This window comes from Balaenoptera acutorostrata, chromosome 14 (genome assembly GCF_949987535.1).
Source record: "Balaenoptera acutorostrata chromosome 14, mBalAcu1.1, whole genome shotgun sequence".
NCBI classification, from domain to species: Eukaryota; Metazoa; Chordata; class Mammalia; order Artiodactyla; family Balaenopteridae; genus Balaenoptera; species Balaenoptera acutorostrata.
In genome coordinates, this window is record NC_080077.1 from 53334817 (window position 1) to 53355896 (window position 21080).

Here is a 21080-nt window from a genome sequence, read left to right on the forward strand (position 1 = left end):
CATGCCAAGACACATATTAATCAAACTATCAAAAATTAACTATAAAGAAAACATATTAAAAGCAGCAAGGGAAAAACAACAAATAACACACAAGGGAATCCCCATAAGGTTAACAGCTGATCTTTCAGCAGAAACTCTGCAAGCCAGAACGGAGTGGCAGGACATATTTAAAATGATGAAGGAGAAAAACCTACAACCAAGATTACTCTACCCAGAAAGCATCTCATTCAGATGTGATGGAGAAATTAAAACCTTTATAGACAAGCAAAAGCTGAGAGAGTTCAGCACCACCAAACCAGCTTTACAACAAATGCTAAAGGAACTTCTCTAGGCAAGAAACACAAGAGAAGGAAAACACCTACAATAACAAACCCAAACATTTAAGAAAATGGAAATAGGAACATACATATCAATAATTACCTTAAATGTAAATGGATTAAATGCTCCCACCAAAAGACACAGACTGGCTGAACAGATACAAAAACAAGACCCATATATATGCTGTCTACAAGAGACCCACTTCAGACCTAGGGACACATACAGAATGAAAGTGAGGGGATGGAAAAAGATATTCCATGCAAATGGAAATCAAAAGAAAGCTGGAGTAGCAATTCTCATATCAGACAAAATAGACTTTAGACTATTACAAGAGACAAAGAAGGACACTACATAACGATCAAGGGATCGATCCAAGAAGAAGATATACCAATTATAAATATATATGCACCCAACATAGGAGAACCTCAATATATAAGGCAAATGATAACAGCTCTAAAAGAGGAAACTGACAGTAACACAATAATAGTGGGGGACTTTAACACCTCACACCAATGGACAGATCATCCGGACAGAAAATTAATAAGGAAAGACAAGCTTTAAATGACACAATAGACCAGATAGATTAAAAAAAAAAAAAAAAGAAAAAAAAAAAAAAAAAAAAAAAAAAAAAAAAGAATAAGAAGTCAGAATTATAAAGTACAAAAATATGAAAGCAGAATTTAAAAAAAAAAAAAAATCAGAAGAAGGGGCTTCCCTGGTGGTGCAGTGGTTAAGAATCCGCTTGCCAATGCAGGGGACACAGGTTCGAGCCCTGGACCGGGAAGATCCCACATGCTGCAGAGCAACAAAGCCCGTGTGCCACAACTACTGAAGCCCACGTACCTAGAGCCCGTGCTCCGCAACAAGAGAAGCCACCGCAGTGAGAAGCCTGTGTACCGCAACAAAGAGTAGCCCCCTGCTCACCGCAACTAGAGAAAGCCCTCGTGCAGCAATGAAGACCCGACACAACGAAAAATAAATAAATAAAATAAATTTATTTTTTAAAAAATTCAGAAGAAGAATGGAAGATATTAAAAAAATCTCCCAGAAAATTGACTAAAAAGACAATAGAAAATAGAAAAGATAAGAAAATTAGAGGACCAATTTGAGAGATCTTATATCTATTATGAGTCCCAGAAAGAGACTTAATGAAAATGGAGGTGAAAAATTAATAAAGAATTAAAAGAAAAGAAAAATTCTAAGAAATGAAGGACCTGAAGGTGTCTCCAAATTGAAATGGCACTCTAAATTATGAATTTTAAAAGACCCACACCAAGTGACATCATTATCAAATTTTGAAACAATGGGGATAAAGAAGAGATCATAATACTTCCAGAAAGAAAAACCTACGTACAAAGGATCAAGAATCAGAATTGTCTTAGTAGTGACACTGAAAGCTTCAAGACAATGAAGTAATAACTTCAACATTCAAAGAGAAATTGTTTCCAACTTAGAATTTTATGCCAGTCATACTATCAAGTGTGATGTTAAATAAAGACAATTAAAGCATAAATAAAGTCTCAAAAAACTTACCTCCTAAGCATCTTTTTTTAGGGAGCTGGTGATGTATTCTATCAAGGGAATAACCAAGAAAGAAAAAGATGTGGAATTTAGGAACTAGGGCATCAGACATAGGTGTGAGATGATGGGAATTCCCAGGACAATGTGAAGGGAAGAATAATAAACAACAAGAATGCCAACAATAAGAGCACTTACTTTGTGCCAACCACTGTTCTAATGAGAAACCTGAAGCAGAGAGAGATTAACTTGAGCACAGTCACACAGCACTGGTAAGTGGTGGAGCCAGGATGCAAACCCAGGCAGCCTGGCTACAGGGCCCACATCTGTAAGTACAATAACATGCCACACTGTCTCTCACCCATGCAAGTCCTAGGCTGTTGGCTCTGCATCCAGGCTCAACTGGGACAAGAGGACAGAGATCTCCAGAAGTAATATCTCCAAGGAAACAATGGAACTGATGATCCCCTAATGTACTTGGCCATATTGAGAATTTAGGGACAAATTAATAATAGGAACATAGAAAACTAAGGGTACCAGTTACCACTGCTGCATAATAAATTACCCCAAAACTTAGCTGCTTAAAATAACCATTTTATTATGTTCATGGATTCTGTGGGTCAGGAATTTGGACAATGCACAGAAGGGATGACTGCTGCATGATGTCTGGGGCCTCAGCTGGAAAGACCCAGAGGCTAGAGGTGATTCAGTGATGCTGGGGACTGGAATCATCTGGAGTCTCCACTCACACCTGGCACCTAGGCTGGGCTGTCAAGAAAGCCAGGCTTCTTACCAACCAGAGTACTCACACATGGCTCCTCCACTTGGCTTGGCTTCCTCACAGCATGGCAGCCTCAGAGTAGTCAGACTTCTTTCTTGCCAACTCAGAACCCCAAACACAAGTGTTCCTTCCAGCAAACAAGGCAGAGGCTGCATCTTCTTTTATGACCAGCCTCTGAAATCACCTGCCATTTTCATGATCTCCTATCAAAATAGTCACAAGCCCACCCAGAATCAAGGGGAGGGGCTGTATACCTCACCTATCACTGGGAACAATTTCAAAGAATTTGGGACCCACTTTTTTAAACAGCCACATTAAACATATGATATAAAATGAGGCAGTTCTTAGCTGTAGTGAATAAATTTTTAATGTATAAGAAAGAAAATGTAATCATAATACTTTACATGGCTTAGAGGATAATATTTATATAGCATAAAAATGTAAATACCAAATACTGATTTAAACCAAAAAGTATAATCACTGGGGAGAGGGTAGGGGAAAGGAATGTTTTTGGTCATGTAAGAAATGTAATTATTCCTTTTATCATAGGATCAATAGATAATGTCTTAAAATTTAAAAATCAAGAAAACAGTATTTGAAGATAAACAGAAGAAACAGCTAAAGAGAGGGAAATGAGACAGACAAAGTCTGGAGAGTGCGAGGATATTTTGTTAGAAGTCTTGTGTTATTAGACTCTTTAAATACTATACATACATATATATTTTTAAACCTTTGGTTTAAAAGTTTATATACTTTGCTATAGTAATTGCACTTCTAGTAATGTATCCCAAGAAAAATATCAGAGACGTGGGCAAAGATTTACGTAGTAAAATACTAATTGTAAAAGGAAGAAAATGAAAATTGAAAATTTTGAAATTTGAATTTGAAATTTGAAATTGAATTTGAAATTTGAAATTGAAAAATTTGAATTGAATTTTCAATTCAATAGAAAAAAGTTAAATGAAGTATAGTACAATAAAATATTACACCACTATTGAATATTGTATTACGAGCGTTGTATTTGTGTGTTTTTTGACAGCTGAACCAAAAATGTATATACAGATGGTGCTAGTAGCTCTAATTGGGTTACATTAGAATACATTGCAGATATACATTTTGGTTGAAAAGATCCAGCTAAATATGTTAAATGAAAGCTATCAAGTCTCCGTTGGCTATTCACATATATACATATATGTGTGTGTGTGTGTGTGTGTGTGTGTGTGTGTGTGTGTGTGTGTGTGTGTGTATGAGCAGCATAGATATGAATTTTAAAGAAGCTTCACAGAAAAGGAACATATTTAACTGTTAGTGTCTTTGCAGGCATGCAAAGTTGTAAATATAGACTACATGAGAGTCCAGGATTTCCTAAACAGCTGGTGAAATATTCCCAAATCATTATCTTCAATTTGACTTTCAGTTCAAAGGGATATCCTTTCCAAATAGCCTATGCCTTAGGCATTATCTCAAGTAAATTAAATAGATCTTGTCCAGAGGTCAGTAAACTCTGCCAGATGACACCCATGAGCAGATGAGGTTACATCCTCCAACCTAGGTCCCCTGTGATCATCTCTAAATCCTCACCCTTCAGGAAGAACTGGCAGTTTATTGCCCACCTCAAGGCCCCACCAGACTGCTGTGATTTGCTCCATGGACTTCGGGCCCTTCTCCTTATATCTACGTGTCTGAGTCATGAACAGGGTCACAGAAGAAGAGAAGGTGAATTCGTCTGAAGCAAATAAGAAATTTAAGAAATCAGTTTCTGTCAGGCAGGGGGCAACATTTTTCAGATTAAAGACTCCTTACTTGAGTTTATTTTAATATTCTAAATTTTATTCATGTTTATATAAAGCTCTCTATAAAAATGATCTTGTTCTGTGAACACCGCCTAGTCAGAGTTAGGGGACACAATTTGCATAACACTTGAGGGGGACATTCTATCCTGAATCTCAAGGAGGCTGCTTATTAATCCTGAAATTAGTTCTAGTGCTCTCTTTCCAACTTTCTGTGATATTTTTTTCCTCTGCATTTTTGTAAACCTTTCTTCTCCCAGGTTTTAAATTTTATTGTAAGATCCTTAAGGATCATAGTGCATTTACCTTTGAATTACCAATAGTCCTGTATAGTAACTTACTTGGAATAGTCATCTAATTAGTATTTGTCAAAAAGTGTGTGTGGTGTGGTCTTCGGGGGACAAAACTGGTGGCAACCTGTTTTGTTAAATAGAAAGAATCAAGTTGGTATAGCAGAAATGATCCATAGAGGACCAGGATTTGGAAGACCTGGATTCCAGTTCGGGCTCTGCTAGCATCTGTTTACCTTGGTCACATTCTTTAACATCCTTTTTATTATTTTTTTTGCAGAATGATGGCATTGGACTAGATCCTTGCTAAGGTCCCTTTCAGCTCTCAAATAAATCTAAGAAATTTCTTTAAATAATCTCTTAGGCAAGAGATGCATTATAAGAAAATATTTATCTCTATTAGAAGCTAAATACTGTCTTTGACACTTAGAAATAGAAAAGTCTTGCTCCCAATGATGGAAGACAACTATGATTTGTTATTATCACATGTAAAATTATAGACAGGTTTGTGTTCCATCTACCCTTTTGATTTCCTGCTTAGGGAGAGTGAGAATTAATGACTGGAAAGGAAGGTAAGAGGGGATCACATACCCTTAGCGCCCATTCAATATCACTGCGAAGCCAAGAAGCACAGCACCTCTGGAATTTTTCATATCAGGCCCTGTTACCCCCTCCAACTTCCCCGTCCTCCCCAAATCTTAAGATCGGACAGCTCTCTTCCATCGCACCCTCAGGTGTACACACACTATGCACTTTCGTAAGAGGCAGTTTAGAGCACCAGGCCAGACCAGACCAGAAACAGATGAAAAATATTTGTTAAGCAATGTCTCCATACTCCCTCCCTACCTTAATTTTAAATTTAAATTTGTAGCTGCTGAAAAATAATGATCAGGTAAAAATACTGATAGTGAATGGGTGATTCACCCTAGGGAGGTGAAGTCATTACTCAGCTATCATTTTGATGCCTAATAAAAGAAGGTAGAATCCTTCAGAGAACCACAGAGCTCTGACTCTCTCAGGGAGTCCAGAGGCTATTGCAGGTCAGCAAACTTTATTTTTAATGATCCTTCTAGTTTTCTGCTGCCATTATAAGTCACCTGAAGAAATAAGAATTATGATTATTTTTTTCTTGGCTATTTCTGAAAGTACTGAAATGTCACTTAGACTTGTGACATTCTGACACTGTCATAACCATCCATAAAATACCTTAAGTGAACTACATATTACCAGTGCTAAACTATAACTCAGTTGTCCCTAGATATCCTACTTTTACTTCTTATTCAAAAAATGAAACAAAAGTTTCTAGGCAAGGCTGATGTGCACGAATATAACACATATATATTCTTAAAGAAAAGAGAAAGTGCACATTCAGAGAGTCCTCATTAATGCCACATGATATTTTTCTAATTATTTAGGTTATTTTTAGTTGTTTCAAAAGGAATAATACTGACAACATCCTCTACCATAGAGGGTGTAGAGTGTGGGCATTTGAAAGGACTCTATATGAAACCACAAAGACTATGAAATGGCTCTAAATATCTCCTAAGTTAAAATATTTCTTAAGGTTTTCTGAGCACTTAAGGAAACAAAGTGCTTGACTGTAGGAGATACAGCAGTAAATTGCCTGACGGTTGTCTTGGCCTTGTTGAGAGAAGCACACAAATATAAGGAATACTGTAATTGATGCCAGTGGGGCAGCTCAGAGGAAAAAGAGCTTGAATCCAGTTGGAAAAGTCAAGAAAGGGTTTGTGAAGTAAGTGATATCTGAGATAGTCCTTGAAGAAGATCATGACAACAAAGATGGGAATAAGGGCTTCCTACACAACAGAAACCATGAAAAAGGGTGGCAGATGGGCAAGCATGCAGTGTATTCAAAGAAAAAAGAAGTATTATAATTTGGATGGAAGGTGAAAAACATGGGGCAGTATAGGGATAGATGGAGAATTGCCAAAATAGTACATAATGACTATACTTAAAGACTTTGGTTCAAACAAAAACATGTATAGCAATATTTACAAAAGCCAAAAAGTGGAAACAACCCAGTGTCCATCAAATGATGAATGGATAAACAAAATATGGTATATCCATGCAATGGATTATTATCCAGCCATAAAAAGGAATGAAGTATTGATACATGTTACAACATGACAAAAATGTTCTGGAACTAGATAGTGGTGATGGTTGCACAACATTGTGAATGTATTAGATGTCACTGAGTAACATAAATTCACATTTATGTTATGTGAATTTTACCTCAATTTAAAAAAAAGGATTTTGCGATGTTTGTCTGTAGAAAATGAACTTGATTCAGAAGTCATGGAGCAGAAATTGAAGTTTCTGAGCCAGGTATTGTCAGGGTTTGAAATGTGTTTTAGAGAGGTATATCTAACTACGTTATATAGAATCAGAAGAACAAGGAGATACTATAAAAAAAGGAGATCAGTCAGGAGGTTGTGGGGAATCTGTTGATAAGTGCAGGGGAAAAGTCCTAATCAGAGTATTGGCCATGAGAATGGGAAGGTAAGGAGGTTAGGTATAAAATTCACTTCAGAGAGAAAATATATAGGACCTGAAAACTGATATGATAGGGAGAACCTGGCAGATGTCTACTGGGGAGGGGTGGTCAGAGGCCAAAACGAGGATTTTGAACTTGGATAACAGAAAGAATTATGCCATAAATAAAAACAGGAAAGTGAAGTGGGAACATTGGTATAAGTTTGATTTTTGACATGGTGGCTTGAGATACACCATCAGGGTTGGTGGACATCATCTTGGGACCTGGCCACAGGAGGAAACAGCTCAGTTCTCCTGTCAGCCTCATTTCCTTGCTCATGGCTTTCTGAGACCTGGGTAGATGTTTTTTTCTTAGTCAAACTGTAATTTTATATTTCACGTCTCTTCCGGATTCCAAGAGTGCATAGTAAGGAAAATGGATTATAAGCGATAACAAGACTTCTGCTTGAGGGAAAAAAATGGGGCTGGAGGAATCAGACTCCCTGACTTCAGACTATACTACAAAGCTACAGTAATCAAGACAATATGGTACTGGCACAAAAACAGAAATATACATCAATGGAACAGGATAGGAAGCCCAGAGATAAAACCACGCACATATGGTCACCTTATTTTGGATAAAGGAGGCAAGAATATACAATGGAGAAAAGACAGCCTCTTCAATAAGTGGTGCTGGGAAAACTGGACAGCTACATGTAAAAGAATGAAATTAGAACACTCCCTAACACCATACACAAAAATAAACTCAAAATGGATTAGAGACCTAAATGTAAGACCAGACACTATAAAACTCTTAGAGGAAAACATAGGCAGAACACTCTTTGACATAAATCACAGCAAGATCTTTTTTGATCCACCTCCTAGAGTAATGGAAATAAAAACAAAAATAAACAAATGGGACCTAATGAAACCTAAAAGCTTTTGCAAAGCAAAGGAAACTATAAACAAGACAAAAAGACAACCCTCAGAATGGGAGAAAGTATTTGCAAACCAATCAATGGGCAAAGGATTAATCTCCAAAATATATAAACAGCTCATGCAGCTCAATATCAAAAAAACAAACAACCCAATCTAAAAATGGGCAGAAGACCTAAATAGACATTTCTCCAAAGAAGACATACAGATGGCCAAGAAACACATGAAAAGCTGTTCAACATCACTAATTATTAGAGAAATGCAAATCAAAACTACAATGAGGTATCACCTCACGCCAGTTAGAATGGGCATCATCAGAAAATCTACAAACAACAAATGCTGGAGAGGGTGTGGCAAAAAGGGAACCCTCTTGCACTGTTGGTGGGAATGTAAATTGATACAGCCACTATGGAGAACAGTATGGAGGTTCCTTAAAAAACTAAAAATAGAATTACCATATGACCCAGCAATCCCCACTACTGGGCATATACCCAGAGAAAACCATAATTCAAAAAGACACATGAGGGGGCTTCCCTGGTGGCGCAGTGGTTGAGAATCTGCCTGCTAATGCAGGGGACACGGGTTCGAGCCCTGGCCTGGGAAGATCCCACATGCCGCAGAGCGGCTGGGCCTGTGAGCCACAACTGCTGAGCCTGCGCGTCTGGAGCCTGTGCTCCGCAACGAGAGAGGCCCGCGCATCGCGATGAAGAGTGGCCCCCGCTTGCCACAACTGGAGGAAGCCCTCGCACAGAAACGAAGACCCAACACAGCCAAAATCAATCAATCAATCAATCAATCAAACATACGCATCTGATTCAAGATCCTCATTAAAAAAAAAAAAGGAATGGACTGAGTAGATCTCTAGATTATGGAACAAGAACTATCTCGTTCTCTACTCAATAAAAAAAAAAAAAAGACACATGAACCCCAGTGTTCACTGCAGCACTATTTACAATAGCCAAGTCATGGAAGCAACCTAAATGCCCATCAACAGACGAATGGATAAAGAAGATGTGATACGTATATACAATGGAATATTACTCAGCCATAAAAAGGAACAAAATTGGGTCATTTGTAGAGACATGGATGGATCTAGAGACTGTCATACAGAGTGAAGTAAGTTCAGAAAGAGAAATACAAATATCGTATATTAACACATATATGTGGAACCTAGAAAAATGGTACAGTTGAACCGGTTCGCAGGGCAGAAATAGAGACACAGATGTAGAGAACAAATGTGCGGACACCAAGGGGGGAAAGTGGCGGGGGAGGGTGGTGGTGGTGGGATGAATTGGGAGATTGAGATTGACATATATACACTAATATATATAAAATAGATAACTAATAAGAACCTGCTGTATAAAAAAATAAAAATAAAATTCAAAAATTCAAAAAAACAAGAAAAGTGATAACAGGACTTCTGAACAGAGAGAGATTTATCATGTAAATAATAAAAGCCCCCTCCCCTTTTTTTAATGGGTTACCATAGCCTTCTGCATCTGTCTGTTTCTTCCTCTTCTCGCATCAAACCAAAGGAAGAGAATACGAGAAAGTTAATTCCATTGAGATTGAAATTTGCCTCCAAAAATTAGTTTTCCTTGGTGAAGGAGATGGTAAAATCAGGTACCCAAGCAGTCCAGTTCTGAAGGGTGTTCACTTCCTTGCAGATGCCTTCTGTGCTCTCTTATTAGTAGGTAAGAATGGTCAAGATAGCAACGAAAAGGCTTGCCCTGTTCCTTTATATTCTGACACCTTTCCAGCTCCGTAACTGGAGAGCCCAGAAAGGATTGCTTCTCCTCCCAAACCAAACTCAGCTAGCTGGCTGCTTCAACTTGGGGGCTAGCAGATCTAGTAGATATCTGATTTTTGACCTTTTAAAATCCTCATACACTATACCAAAACAATTCTGGGATGTGTCCTTTCTCCCTTCCTCTGTCCACCAACAAATCTTACATATATATACTAAACTTACATATATATACTAAACTAACTAAACCTCTTAATACCAATGCAAATGCAAAGAGAGTCTGTTTTCAGTAAGACCTGTTTTCTCTAAAGGAATTGATGATATTTCTTCCAGTACCAAGGCAGACCTTTAAAATATTATTTTTCTTAAATATCATTATTTTTGTAGCCACCAATATAATATTTTACTCAAACAAGAATCATTAGTGAATAATTGGTTAAAACAATTAGATGAGTGCTTAGTAGGGAACTGAATATTCACAGGGACTCAAAGCACCCTACAGATTACTTATTGAAGACAAAGGGAGGAAGTGAACAAACTTAGTCTCACCAGTAACGAGACAACTGATATTGTATGACTCCTGATGTAATGGAGAAGTGTACAGCATCATCTATGTAGGAGTCTTTTCAAAAATATTTTAACCTGAGTCTAGTCATGTGAAAACAATTAGACAAGTCCAGGAGAAGGGACATTCTGCGGGGCAACTGACATGTATTCTTTTAAAAAATGCCATATTATAAAAGAAAAGGTGGTGGTGTGGAGAATGTTGTAGATTAGAAGAGATTAAAAAGCCGTGACATCCAAAGGGAATGTGTGATTTTTAATTTGATCTTGGATTGGGATAAACATAGCTCTAAAGGACACTACTGGTTGGACCAGAAATTTTGAATACAGACATTATCTTAAATACTATAGTAAATGTTAAACTTGTTGAATGTGGTCATGGGTTTGTAGTTACGTAGGAGAACACTGTTCTTAGGAGATAAATACTGACATATTTAGGGATGAGATATCATTATGTCTATAATTTACTCTCACATAGTCAGCAAATGATCATCTAGAGAGAAAGCAAAGATGACAAAATGTTAGCAACTAATTAATCTAGTTGAAGGGCAAATGGGTGTTCATTATGTTCTTTCAACTAAAAAATTGGAAAGAAAGATAGTTTTTCTTGAAGGTTAAAGAAGAGAATCTTATTTTTTAAATTGTTATTCTAAAATATAGCTGGTAACAGTGGGGAAGAATAACATGATAAGAAGAGATGATCAGTCTCTAGCAATTTCTGCACTCCCTGCTGTGGAATATTAGTTTTCTGCTTTTAGAAAAAGGTTTTTCCATATCCAGTTTTCAAGTCCAGATAACAGTAGTTAGAAATTGGAAGCAGTTCATTTATGTCATCCAATCCTTCTTTGTTACTTGACTTATAAAAAAGCATTTGTTTCTTAAAGTAAAAGACCACATTGTACATCCATTACTTACCAAGAGAGAATCTATCTGCCTTTGGTCTGCAGAGACTGGTATATAAACCTTTGGAATTAATCCCTCTGTGCATCCTCTCAATCAGAGCACTGGCTTTGTTTGCTTTGGTGTAGAATATTGTTTTACAGTGCTCACTGTAGCTGTCAGAGGAGGCCTTCAATGTCATGAGCACACTGGCTTGTCTATTCTCACATTTTTTTACGATAAAACAAGGTTCAAACCACACATTCTCTGTGAACTGCTAAAGACTGGGAAAAATTACTTTCTTTTCTCATGACCTGGATTGACAAGAAGCACACCTGCAGGAGGCAAAAGATGAGTGAATCCCTTTTAAAGACCCAAGTAATGAAGCCCTCAGGGAATCGCCATGTGTGGCAGAATTTACAGTGGTTTCTGGAGATGAACAGTGTGGCAGGAAGAGGTTCAGGACTGCTGGCTATTGAAATACCGTCTGCATTTATTTTATATCAGCCTATTTTGGGCCCCAGTGAGAAAGTTATTTTAATATCTTGCTCTGCTAGAAATATACATGGTAAGTGGCAGATGTCAGAAAAAGAGGGTAAAGTTACAGCACTCCCTTCTCCTTGAGACTTACGAAGTTTATATAGTTGTTCTCTTTGAAATAAAGACTGATGCATACAGAGCATAAATTGAAAAGGATGTTAGACATAGTCCACACCAGTGATCCTCAGGTGACTCAGAATTCAGGGCTAGAGTATTAAGGATCTGCATTTTTAATAGGCTACCCAGGTGATTCTGATACAGCCAGCCCAGCATTTGGGGATGCCTTTTCTGACCCAGAACTCTTACTTTACAGATAAGAAAATGAAGACCCACGTAAAAATTTAAAATTACTTGAGGCATTAACCTATTATGGGCTAGAAACCATATTTTCTGGCTCCCAGCATACCCATTTCCTAGGAGGTCACAGTGCCTCTTAGAGTGGTCATAGTTAAGAGCTTAGGCTACCTGTTTCCCTCCGTAGCAGGGCCTACTTACCACCTGAGGCTTGGGGGAGTACATTTGAAATCTGAGGTCTCCTGACCTCCATTCAGGCTCTTTTCTCTTCAATACACTGATACCAAGGTTGAGGCACTCAATTACTCTAAACCGCTGCATCTGTGAGAAGGCTGGTAGATTATTCTTTTGTTCTATCCTTTTGTTGTTTGAGTTTCACGAATTCTTTGAATTTATTTTCTATAGATTCCCTTCTTCAATCTACTTCTAAATAGAAGTTGAGTTATAAAGTCAAAATTTGGTACTGTTCAATATGAGTAAAAATTATTTGTAAGGCACCAGATAGTGGCTCCGCATTAACTGCATACTGACTGAATCTAAACACCCAGCTTTCTTAGAACTAGGAGAGAGTAATAGGAACTTTGCTTTGTAAGTTTCCTGAATAAATAGTACATAACCAACACTTATTAAGAAAAAGCATTTATCCATTTATTCATTCATTCACCAGATATTGACCATCTACTATCTACAAGCACTGATCTAGACATGGAATACTGTTATGATCAGGAGAGAAAATGTCCATACTCTCATGGAGCTTAAGTTCTAGAGGGAGATTGTATGTGAAAACAAGACGATGCAACCCCCTAGAGGAAGATTTTTATTTGTTCTGTTCCTGGCTGTGTCTCCAGTGCCTGAGCAATACCTAACACATAGCAGGTGCACAATGGACAATTACTGAGTGAATGAGCACCATCAGATGAAATAGAAACTACAGCCCCTCCCAAATTAACTTTTTCACAAAAAGAAATAGAATTTGGTAATGTTCAATGAGAAATATTACTTATGTAGGGGATTAAATCATTTACATTTGTTTCTAATTTGCTGTACTTTATAAACTCTAAAAGCTTTTTGTGAAAAAATTTTTATATCAGAGTGTGTACTTTCAGGCTTGCGTCTGGCATACATAGATACTAACTCACATAGCAGCTGGAAATATATACCTATAAAGATCTAAATATTTATACTATTTTGTTTTATAAAATAAATGATACTTTTATGTGCAAGCTAAAGCAGTCAAGGATGAAATGGTTTCACAGGACTGGAATATTTGTTGTGATAAAATAAAAAGAACATTCAGGTGAGCAGCATATCAACAGTTACAGCCTGTTCAGGTGGTAATGGCTGTGGTAATCGTGCTGTCATTTTATGTAGGCTTCTAGTCTCAGCTTTCAAAACATTTAAGAGCTGATGTTGAACAAATGGGGATTTACATACATGGCGTTTCTTTGCCGTCATCCCCAGCAAAGTATATCTCCACTGGGTGAAAGGGGGTGGCCAAGCTAGTAATACAAAATAAAGTGAGAAGGTTTGAAAATAGCTTGTGATTCTGTAAAAATATTGAATCACTATATTGTACACCTGAAACTAAAATAATATTGTAAATCAACTGTACTTCAATTTTTTAAAAAAGGAAAATAGCTTGTAACTGATTAAGCACAAGTACTTCAAAATAATAGAATTCTCTCAGATGATTAGTTTATAAACAAGGTATGTGATGAGACTACTCTATATGTCCTTATCTGTAAACAGCATTACAGTTACTGTTACTACCTGAAAAAACTGAATTTTTTTTTTTTTCTGAGACAATTGGGGAAATGGCTCAATACGTCCAAAAGGAAAAGTCCACCTACATCATTGTAAATTATAGTTTGTCTGCACTTTACACTGCAACCTCAAGATATGAAAGGTACTCAACTTTCTAACTTTCAACAGATACCACTTTCAACACTTCTACCATGTCCTTTGTGTTAAACACTGTAAGGTGAGGATGTTGAAAGTGCAAGAATGAAGAGGAGGTGGTTAGAACAGAAACAAGACTGAAAGTAGTGAGGAAATGGCAGATGTGTTTCAGGAATGAGTTGTTTGACAGTAGGAATAATTCCACAGGCGTCCCAGTTTGTGCATCATTGGAAAAGTGCTGTGCCTGAGCAACCCATGCTGATCAGCAAGAGACAGGGAAAGGACAAACAATTGAAAAGGTGGAAAGCTGGTGACCACAGGATCAGCCTCCATGTCAGATATCCCTTAACCTAAAATGAATTCGAGAGACAGCTGAGAGTTTGAGAACTTAAAGACTAAGCATATTGTGAAATGCTGCTGCTAAAATTTTGGTCACAAGCCATGGATTATTCATGAGATCAAGGCCAATTCATATTTGCACAATATGAAAGTGAGTAGCTAGGTCATGAGTGCACTATGCAGATGTGCTCAAGGGCTCCACACTGCTCCTGCAGAAGTTATAGAGCGGGGAGAGAGAGATTTCAGTGTAGACAAAACTGTTTTATCTTGGAAAAAGATGTCCATAGACAAACAAACAAGTAAATATGAAATATCTGAGCAGAGAGAAGAATGAGCCTGGTTTTAAAATACCTGCAAGAACCGATTCTCATTCCTGTTGGTATATTGCATCTCAGGACTAATTTAAACCTTTCTTAGTTCACTGAAACTCCTAGATCCCAAAAACAACTTTGAAGAGCAGATTGAAAACCACGAATTCTTTTTTATAGTATATTTGTTGCAGAGGCCTTTTGTTTCATTGAAAGTGTACAAGTCACAGTTTTAACTGAGTCATTTGTGATAGTGCCAACAGCTATACATACAAGAAAAACAAAATGCAGGCATCTTTGGATAAATTTTTTAAAGATTATAAAGAAGCAAGAAGAGTCAGGACTAATGTTATAAAGATCTCATTTTCTCTCATGAAAGTAATCTGCCCACATTTATTATCTGTATAGTATCATTTTGGACTCAGGAACAAAATGGTCTCAAGACCTAACCTATTCATAAGTTGAAGGGCTCTTGCTCTGTGCAGAGGTGGCAGGAGTTTTGTTCTGAAGTCCACAAAAAATGAGCTTACCTACCAGCAAATACTAACACATTGGTTGTCTCTATTATGTTCAGATTTGATACATAACACTTTTGAGTATATGTTTTCATTTTAAGTTGTTCTTTAATAACTAAAAATAATTTAAAATAAAATTTGACCTCATACAGGATGTCTCCTACCTCCAGCTTTCTTCCCTCTCCTCATCCCCGGTGACAGTGGGATGGAGGTGGTTGTCTTTTGGCATGATACAACATATTAAAAATTATGCCAAAGGAAGTGGAAAACTTGACCCCATAGATTACTAATTGTAGAGAAGGAAATATGTCATTACGGTGGAACCATCTGATAGTCACCACTTTAACCAAGTGATCAAATTTATAGCATTATTAAGAGTAGGACAGCCTGACATTTGGTGCCTCCCACATTGATGCAATATGAAGTATATAATATTCCATGTAAAATATTCTTGCCAAAAATGTTTAACCTAAACCTAAGCAAGCTTCTTCAGACCCAACTTTCAGTTTGTAAGCACACAGGGACAAGTTAAATGACACAATGAAGAAATAATATGACAAATCCAGAAAGAGACATTTTATACGACAGCTGCCCTGGTCTCCTCAAAAAGTCAATTATTTTAAAAGTTAATGATTTTTATTTTCATTTCTTAAAAAACAGGGAGGGGCTAGTCTAGATTTAAAAGGCGAAACAGACACATAAAAGCCAAGTGCAATGTGTGAATCTTGATTAATTCTAGTTTGAGAAAAAAAGCTAAAATAAAATATATTCTTGGGACAGTAGGAGAAATTTGAACATGGGTTGTATGTCAGATGATATGGCATTATTGTTAGTTTTTTCAATTTGAAAGTGATCATGTATGAGATGTCCTATGCTTACGAGATGTGTGCTGAAGCATGAAGGGGTGAGGGGTCATGGTGTCTGCCACTGTCAAACCTAGAGTGTATATGTGTGCTTGTGGTACTGTTCCTACAACTCTTCAATATGTTTGAGAGTTTTATTTATATGTATATACATACATACATATATATATTTCACTATATACATATATAGAGACAGAGGGGGGGAGAGAGTTGACTTATTCTTTGAGAAGCAAAAGTTATAGAAGTACTAAATGATTTTTAAAGAACTAATTAATTTCCCCCTCTTTTCTGTTTTAGGCTCAACGGAAAGGAAGATTAGACTATGCTAAGGTAGGTAGATTTTGTACCTTCTACACAGTTTTATACATTTCAATTTGACATTTGGTTTTTGTTTATATTTGAAAGGTCAAAAGAGAGTCATCACATTCAAAGCTGATTAGCAGGTAAAATAGGATTCATTTAATGATAAGCTTATTTACTGAATGCCTGTGTCATTCCAGACACTGTTAGATGTTGGAAATACAAGAGTGAACCAGATCAACTCTTTCTTTCATGACATTTACAAGCTAGTGGGGAAGGTGGGTAACTAATAAACAACTAAATGGATGCATAATATAATGTCAAATGGTGGTAAGTGTTGTGAAGAAAAACTGCGTAAACACCAACCATTGCTGGAAAGATGCCTTTGGACTATGGAAAACAGCTTTTAGCATCATCAGCTAATACCTGGGAAGCATCATTCAGGGCAGATTTGGATTTCTAAAGGCAGTTTTCATATCACCTGTGGGGCTTTTGAAAACATATACATGCCTGGGTTACCACAGCATAATACCCTCTTCCACCAACATCAAAATCCACTGGTGGGCAGAGCAGGGCAGGGGCAGGATGGAAGGGTTTGAAAAAAGGCTCCACAGATAATTCTGACACATAGCCTTGTTCAAAAACTGCTGTGGGATTTCAGATTTCAGTGCACCGGTGCAAGCCTGTGAACACACTTGGGTCACATTCTGTTTTCTCCTGAGGAACAAATGGAATACTTTAGCAGGTGTATGGGATGCATACAGCTGCTTGGCTAAAGGAACATGCTAACCATCTGGTTTTTGCAACAGTCAAGAATAGCCAGAGTGTGAGCACACCTGCACGCCAAAGACAAGGAGGAAGAAGTGGGACCTGTAAGGGCTCTGCTTGCAGTGGGACAACCGAAACCCTCAGTGATCTCTCCAGGGCTGATCCAGAACCTTGCGCTCTCCTGACAGCCCTGAAGTGCACACCCCTGGCTCCCTGCCTTTTCCTTGCCTGAAATGCAGGTCCTCCTTTTCTCTTTCTCACAAACTTTTGCATTCTTCAAGAAAAATTAGATTAATAGGAGCACCTCTAAACTGAGGACTTTTATATCCGTCACTCTATCTTAGATGTCTACTTGAGCCTTATACCCAAATGGTCTCCCACAGGCAAAGAAGCTCAAAGTGTCTTAAACTGAACTCAGCATCTTCCCAACATCTCTGGTCCCTTCTTTTTTAATAGACTTTTATTTTTCAGAGCAGATTTAAGTTCACAGCAAAATTGAGCAAAAAAGTATAGAGAGTTTCCATTACCCCCTGACCCCACACAGGCACAGCATCCCCCACTACCAGCATCCTGCCGCAGAGTGGTACCTTTGCTAACAATCAGTGAACCTGCATTGATGCATCTTTATAACCCAAAGTCCATCATTGACATTAGGGTCCAGTCTTAGTGTTTTATCTCTGGTCCTTGTTACTTATTCTGTCTCCTGATGTTGGCACTGTCATCCCACCAGTCAACCGTGTGAGAAACTTAGAAGTCACTCCCAAATGCTCTTACCCCCTCACCCCTATGTTCCATGACCAAGTCACATCAGTTTTTTTTTTGTTTTTTGTTTTTCACATCAGTTTTATATCCTACATTTTCTTGAATCCAACCCCTCCTCTTGAGCTCTCTTTCATTGTTTAATGTTGAGTCTCCTCATCTGAACCACTAGGAAGCCTACTGACTGGTCTGTATGCCTCTCTTTTGTCCCCACAGATCCGTCGCCAGCCAGAATGTCTAACTAAACCACAAATCTGGCAGTTTCACATTCCAGCTTAAAACCCTTCCTTGGCTCCATGTTGTCTATAAGGCAAATTCAGAGCTTGCTAGAGTGGCATATAAAGCACTGTGGTCTCATCCCCTGGAGGGACTCTCCAGCTTTGTGCCCTCCTACCCTGTGCTCCAGCGGCACCAAATTACATAAAACATACTGTTTCTATTCTCCGTGCCTTGACCCATGCTGTCCCCTCTGCTTGGAATGCAGCTGTGTCCCCCTTTATCTGGCTACCCCTGCCTCTTCTGTAAGGCTTAATGTAGCATCATCTCCAAGAGGAAGTCCTTCCTGGTTTCCTAGGCTGGATGAGGGCTTTCCTCTGTTCTCTAACACACTGTGCATCTCTCAGTCATTGCACTTAACTCTGTTATTTTATAATGACCATTTATGAGACAGATCATAGACTGTGAGTTCTTTGAGGGCAGAGACAGTATCTTATTTGTATGCTTGGTGCCCAACACAGTGCTTGGCACTTGGTAAATGGTGAGGGAGTGAGTGAGACCATAAGAAAATAGAAGACCCATGAAGTTAGTTACAGGAGATATTCTGGTATAGTTTTTTATTTCAATCAGAGAGGAAAGGAAAGCTTTTGACACAAGTTGCAGGTATCAGCAGGGATAAGAAGATTGCTTGGGAAGGTTGTAATAAACTAGCTTGGAGATAAATGCTGGGATTTCACTGTGATAGTAAAGGAAATAACTTATAAACGAAAAAGTAAGGGAAATGACATCATGATTTGGCAATAGAGTGATTATTTTTCATTGATGCTTATTTATGACTCAGAGAACTCCTTTAGGATTTCTTATTGCAGAAGTACCTGATAGTGGAAGAGACTGGAAGAAAAGAAAAGAATATGGGGCACAGATAGAACATCCGGAACCGAGCAATGGCTGTTACCAACTCACTGTAAAATCTGTTATCAGCCACTTAACCTTTTTGGTCTTCCCTCAGTTTCCTTACTATAAAAGGAGCAGTTTAGAATAGTGCTGTTCTACCCTTTAGGCCCAAATTTGAGAGGAGACATTCTTTTTTGGGGGAGAGGGGACATTCTTATCTTGTGTACTACTGCGGTCCAGATTCATTCCTTCATCCGCTTCATCCGCCCAAGCACTGTGGATCTGATATTTAATGTGTGCGAGGCGCTGCGCTGGGGCTGACTACCGCCACAACCAGGACTGACTTAGACCTTCCTATTGAAAGTCCACCTTTTCTCTGTTTTTTCTCTCTTTAACATTTATCATAATCTAAAATTATCATTTTTATTTAGTTGCTTGTTTTTTCTGTCTTCTTCCACTAAAATGTAAGAGCCCTGAAGGCAGGGCCTTCAATGGCCTTGTCCATGGTTGCATCGTTTGTACCCAGCACAGGCTTATATATAGGGGTGCATGACAAATGCGTATGGATGAGTGCTGCATTAGTGCGATGCTAGGAGAAGTGCAGGAAGCTAAGAGGTCTGGAATTGGGGTTTGTAGACTCAAATTAGCCATTTAAAGAGTATATTGACTATATAACACAGTCCATCCCTATGTTCAGCAGCCCTAAGGTTGCCTTCCCAAGTGCCCAGTGACAATATTTCTCATGCCAATAAACAGAAACCCACCCTGCTAGAGTATGTGGTGCTGTGCTGATATTTAAGGGATCTAGGCGATTAACCCAGACCTATCATCCATACATGGACCCAAATCCAAGTACCATGGGTAAAAACGATTATATCCATCACTATCAAGTGTCAGGGAGATGTCTGCAGGGTCCAGCTCACAGTATTGTCTCTTAAGTAGCATATCATGGGTCCATGATGTGGTCCTGGTGCTCATGCTGACTGATGCAGGCATCATGCTAGGCAGCTTAGGACTCCCCTGGTGGGTTTATCTGTAAAACTACATTTTTTTTTTAATTTTTGGCTGCTCCAGGTCTTAGTTGCGGCACTCAGGATCTTTGTTGCGGCATGTGGGATCTTTAGTTGCGACATGTGGGATCTTTAGTTGCGACATGTGAACTCTTAGTTGCAGCTTGCATGTGGGATCTAGTTCCCCGACCAGGGATTGAACCCGGGCCGCCTGCATTGGGAGCGTGGAATCTTACCCACTGGACCACCAGGGATGTCCCTCTGTAAAACTACATTTGAAAAACTCAATGGCCGTTTCTGGAGAGTGTCATGAAATTTATTTATTGCTGGAGATTTCTTTATTTCCAAGTGGTGAGTGTTTTCTCAAAAGCCAAATTTTATCTGAAAAATCAGATTTTAAGAACCATAGAAATTTATTTTGGCTGTGTGCTCTATGGCCTTGTATACCAGCTCTCCAAGTTTGTCAGTCTCAGAATGGCGAGGAAGCAGGGGAGAGGGCAGAAGTGGCGATCAAAATCAGTCTCAGCTAGATCTCGAGAGTGCCTGTCACATTCAGCAAAACAGTGGTCTGTCCTCAAACACTCAGAAAAGAAATTGAATTACTTCTTAATTGAGTTCCTGTGGCGATGGAGCCTGGATGTGAATGCTTTACACTGCTGCACTGCCTTTCATCTAAAGATACCAAAGCACTCAGCAACTACTCATTCATTAAGTCTCTCCCGCCTCTGGAAGGTGGTTAACACCAGCACAGGAGCACTCTACCTACTCCTGAAGCTCATCCACCCAGGGCTGGGGAGGAATGGAAGCTGTTTAACTGTAATGCAATTCTACCCAGCTTCTAAAATGAAAAAAACAAGAAGTATCTTACTTACCTAGTTAAAACTGCAGAAGTTTTATTGGACAGAATGTAATTACCAGAAGTGAATTGTGACCAAATAACTGGTGCCGACAGTTTTGCTCATATGCGCGATGCAATGGGGATCTTCATTACAGTGATTGGTCTGCAGCCCTGAGTGTGTATCTCTCATGGTATACGGAACTAGTCCATGTTCCCTAGGT

At 38.4% G+C, this 21080-nt stretch overlaps 1 protein-coding gene across 4 annotated transcripts in view; it reads left to right on the forward strand.

Moving 5' to 3' along the window:
* The window catches only part of PDSS2 (decaprenyl diphosphate synthase subunit 2), a 285207-nt gene that overhangs the window by 232198 nt on the left and 31929 nt on the right, over nt 1-21080 (forward strand). For 3 of the 4 annotated variants that reach the window (XM_007190653.2, XM_007190652.3, XM_057528000.1), the window contains exon 7: nt 16372-16404. In XM_007190653.2, coding sequence (XP_007190715.1) covers nt 16372-16404 — 33 coding nt within the window. Of the gene's footprint in view, nt 1-16371; nt 16405-17183; nt 17243-21080 lie in introns of those variants that run through there. The other variant, XM_057527999.1, reaches the window with a different exon arrangement.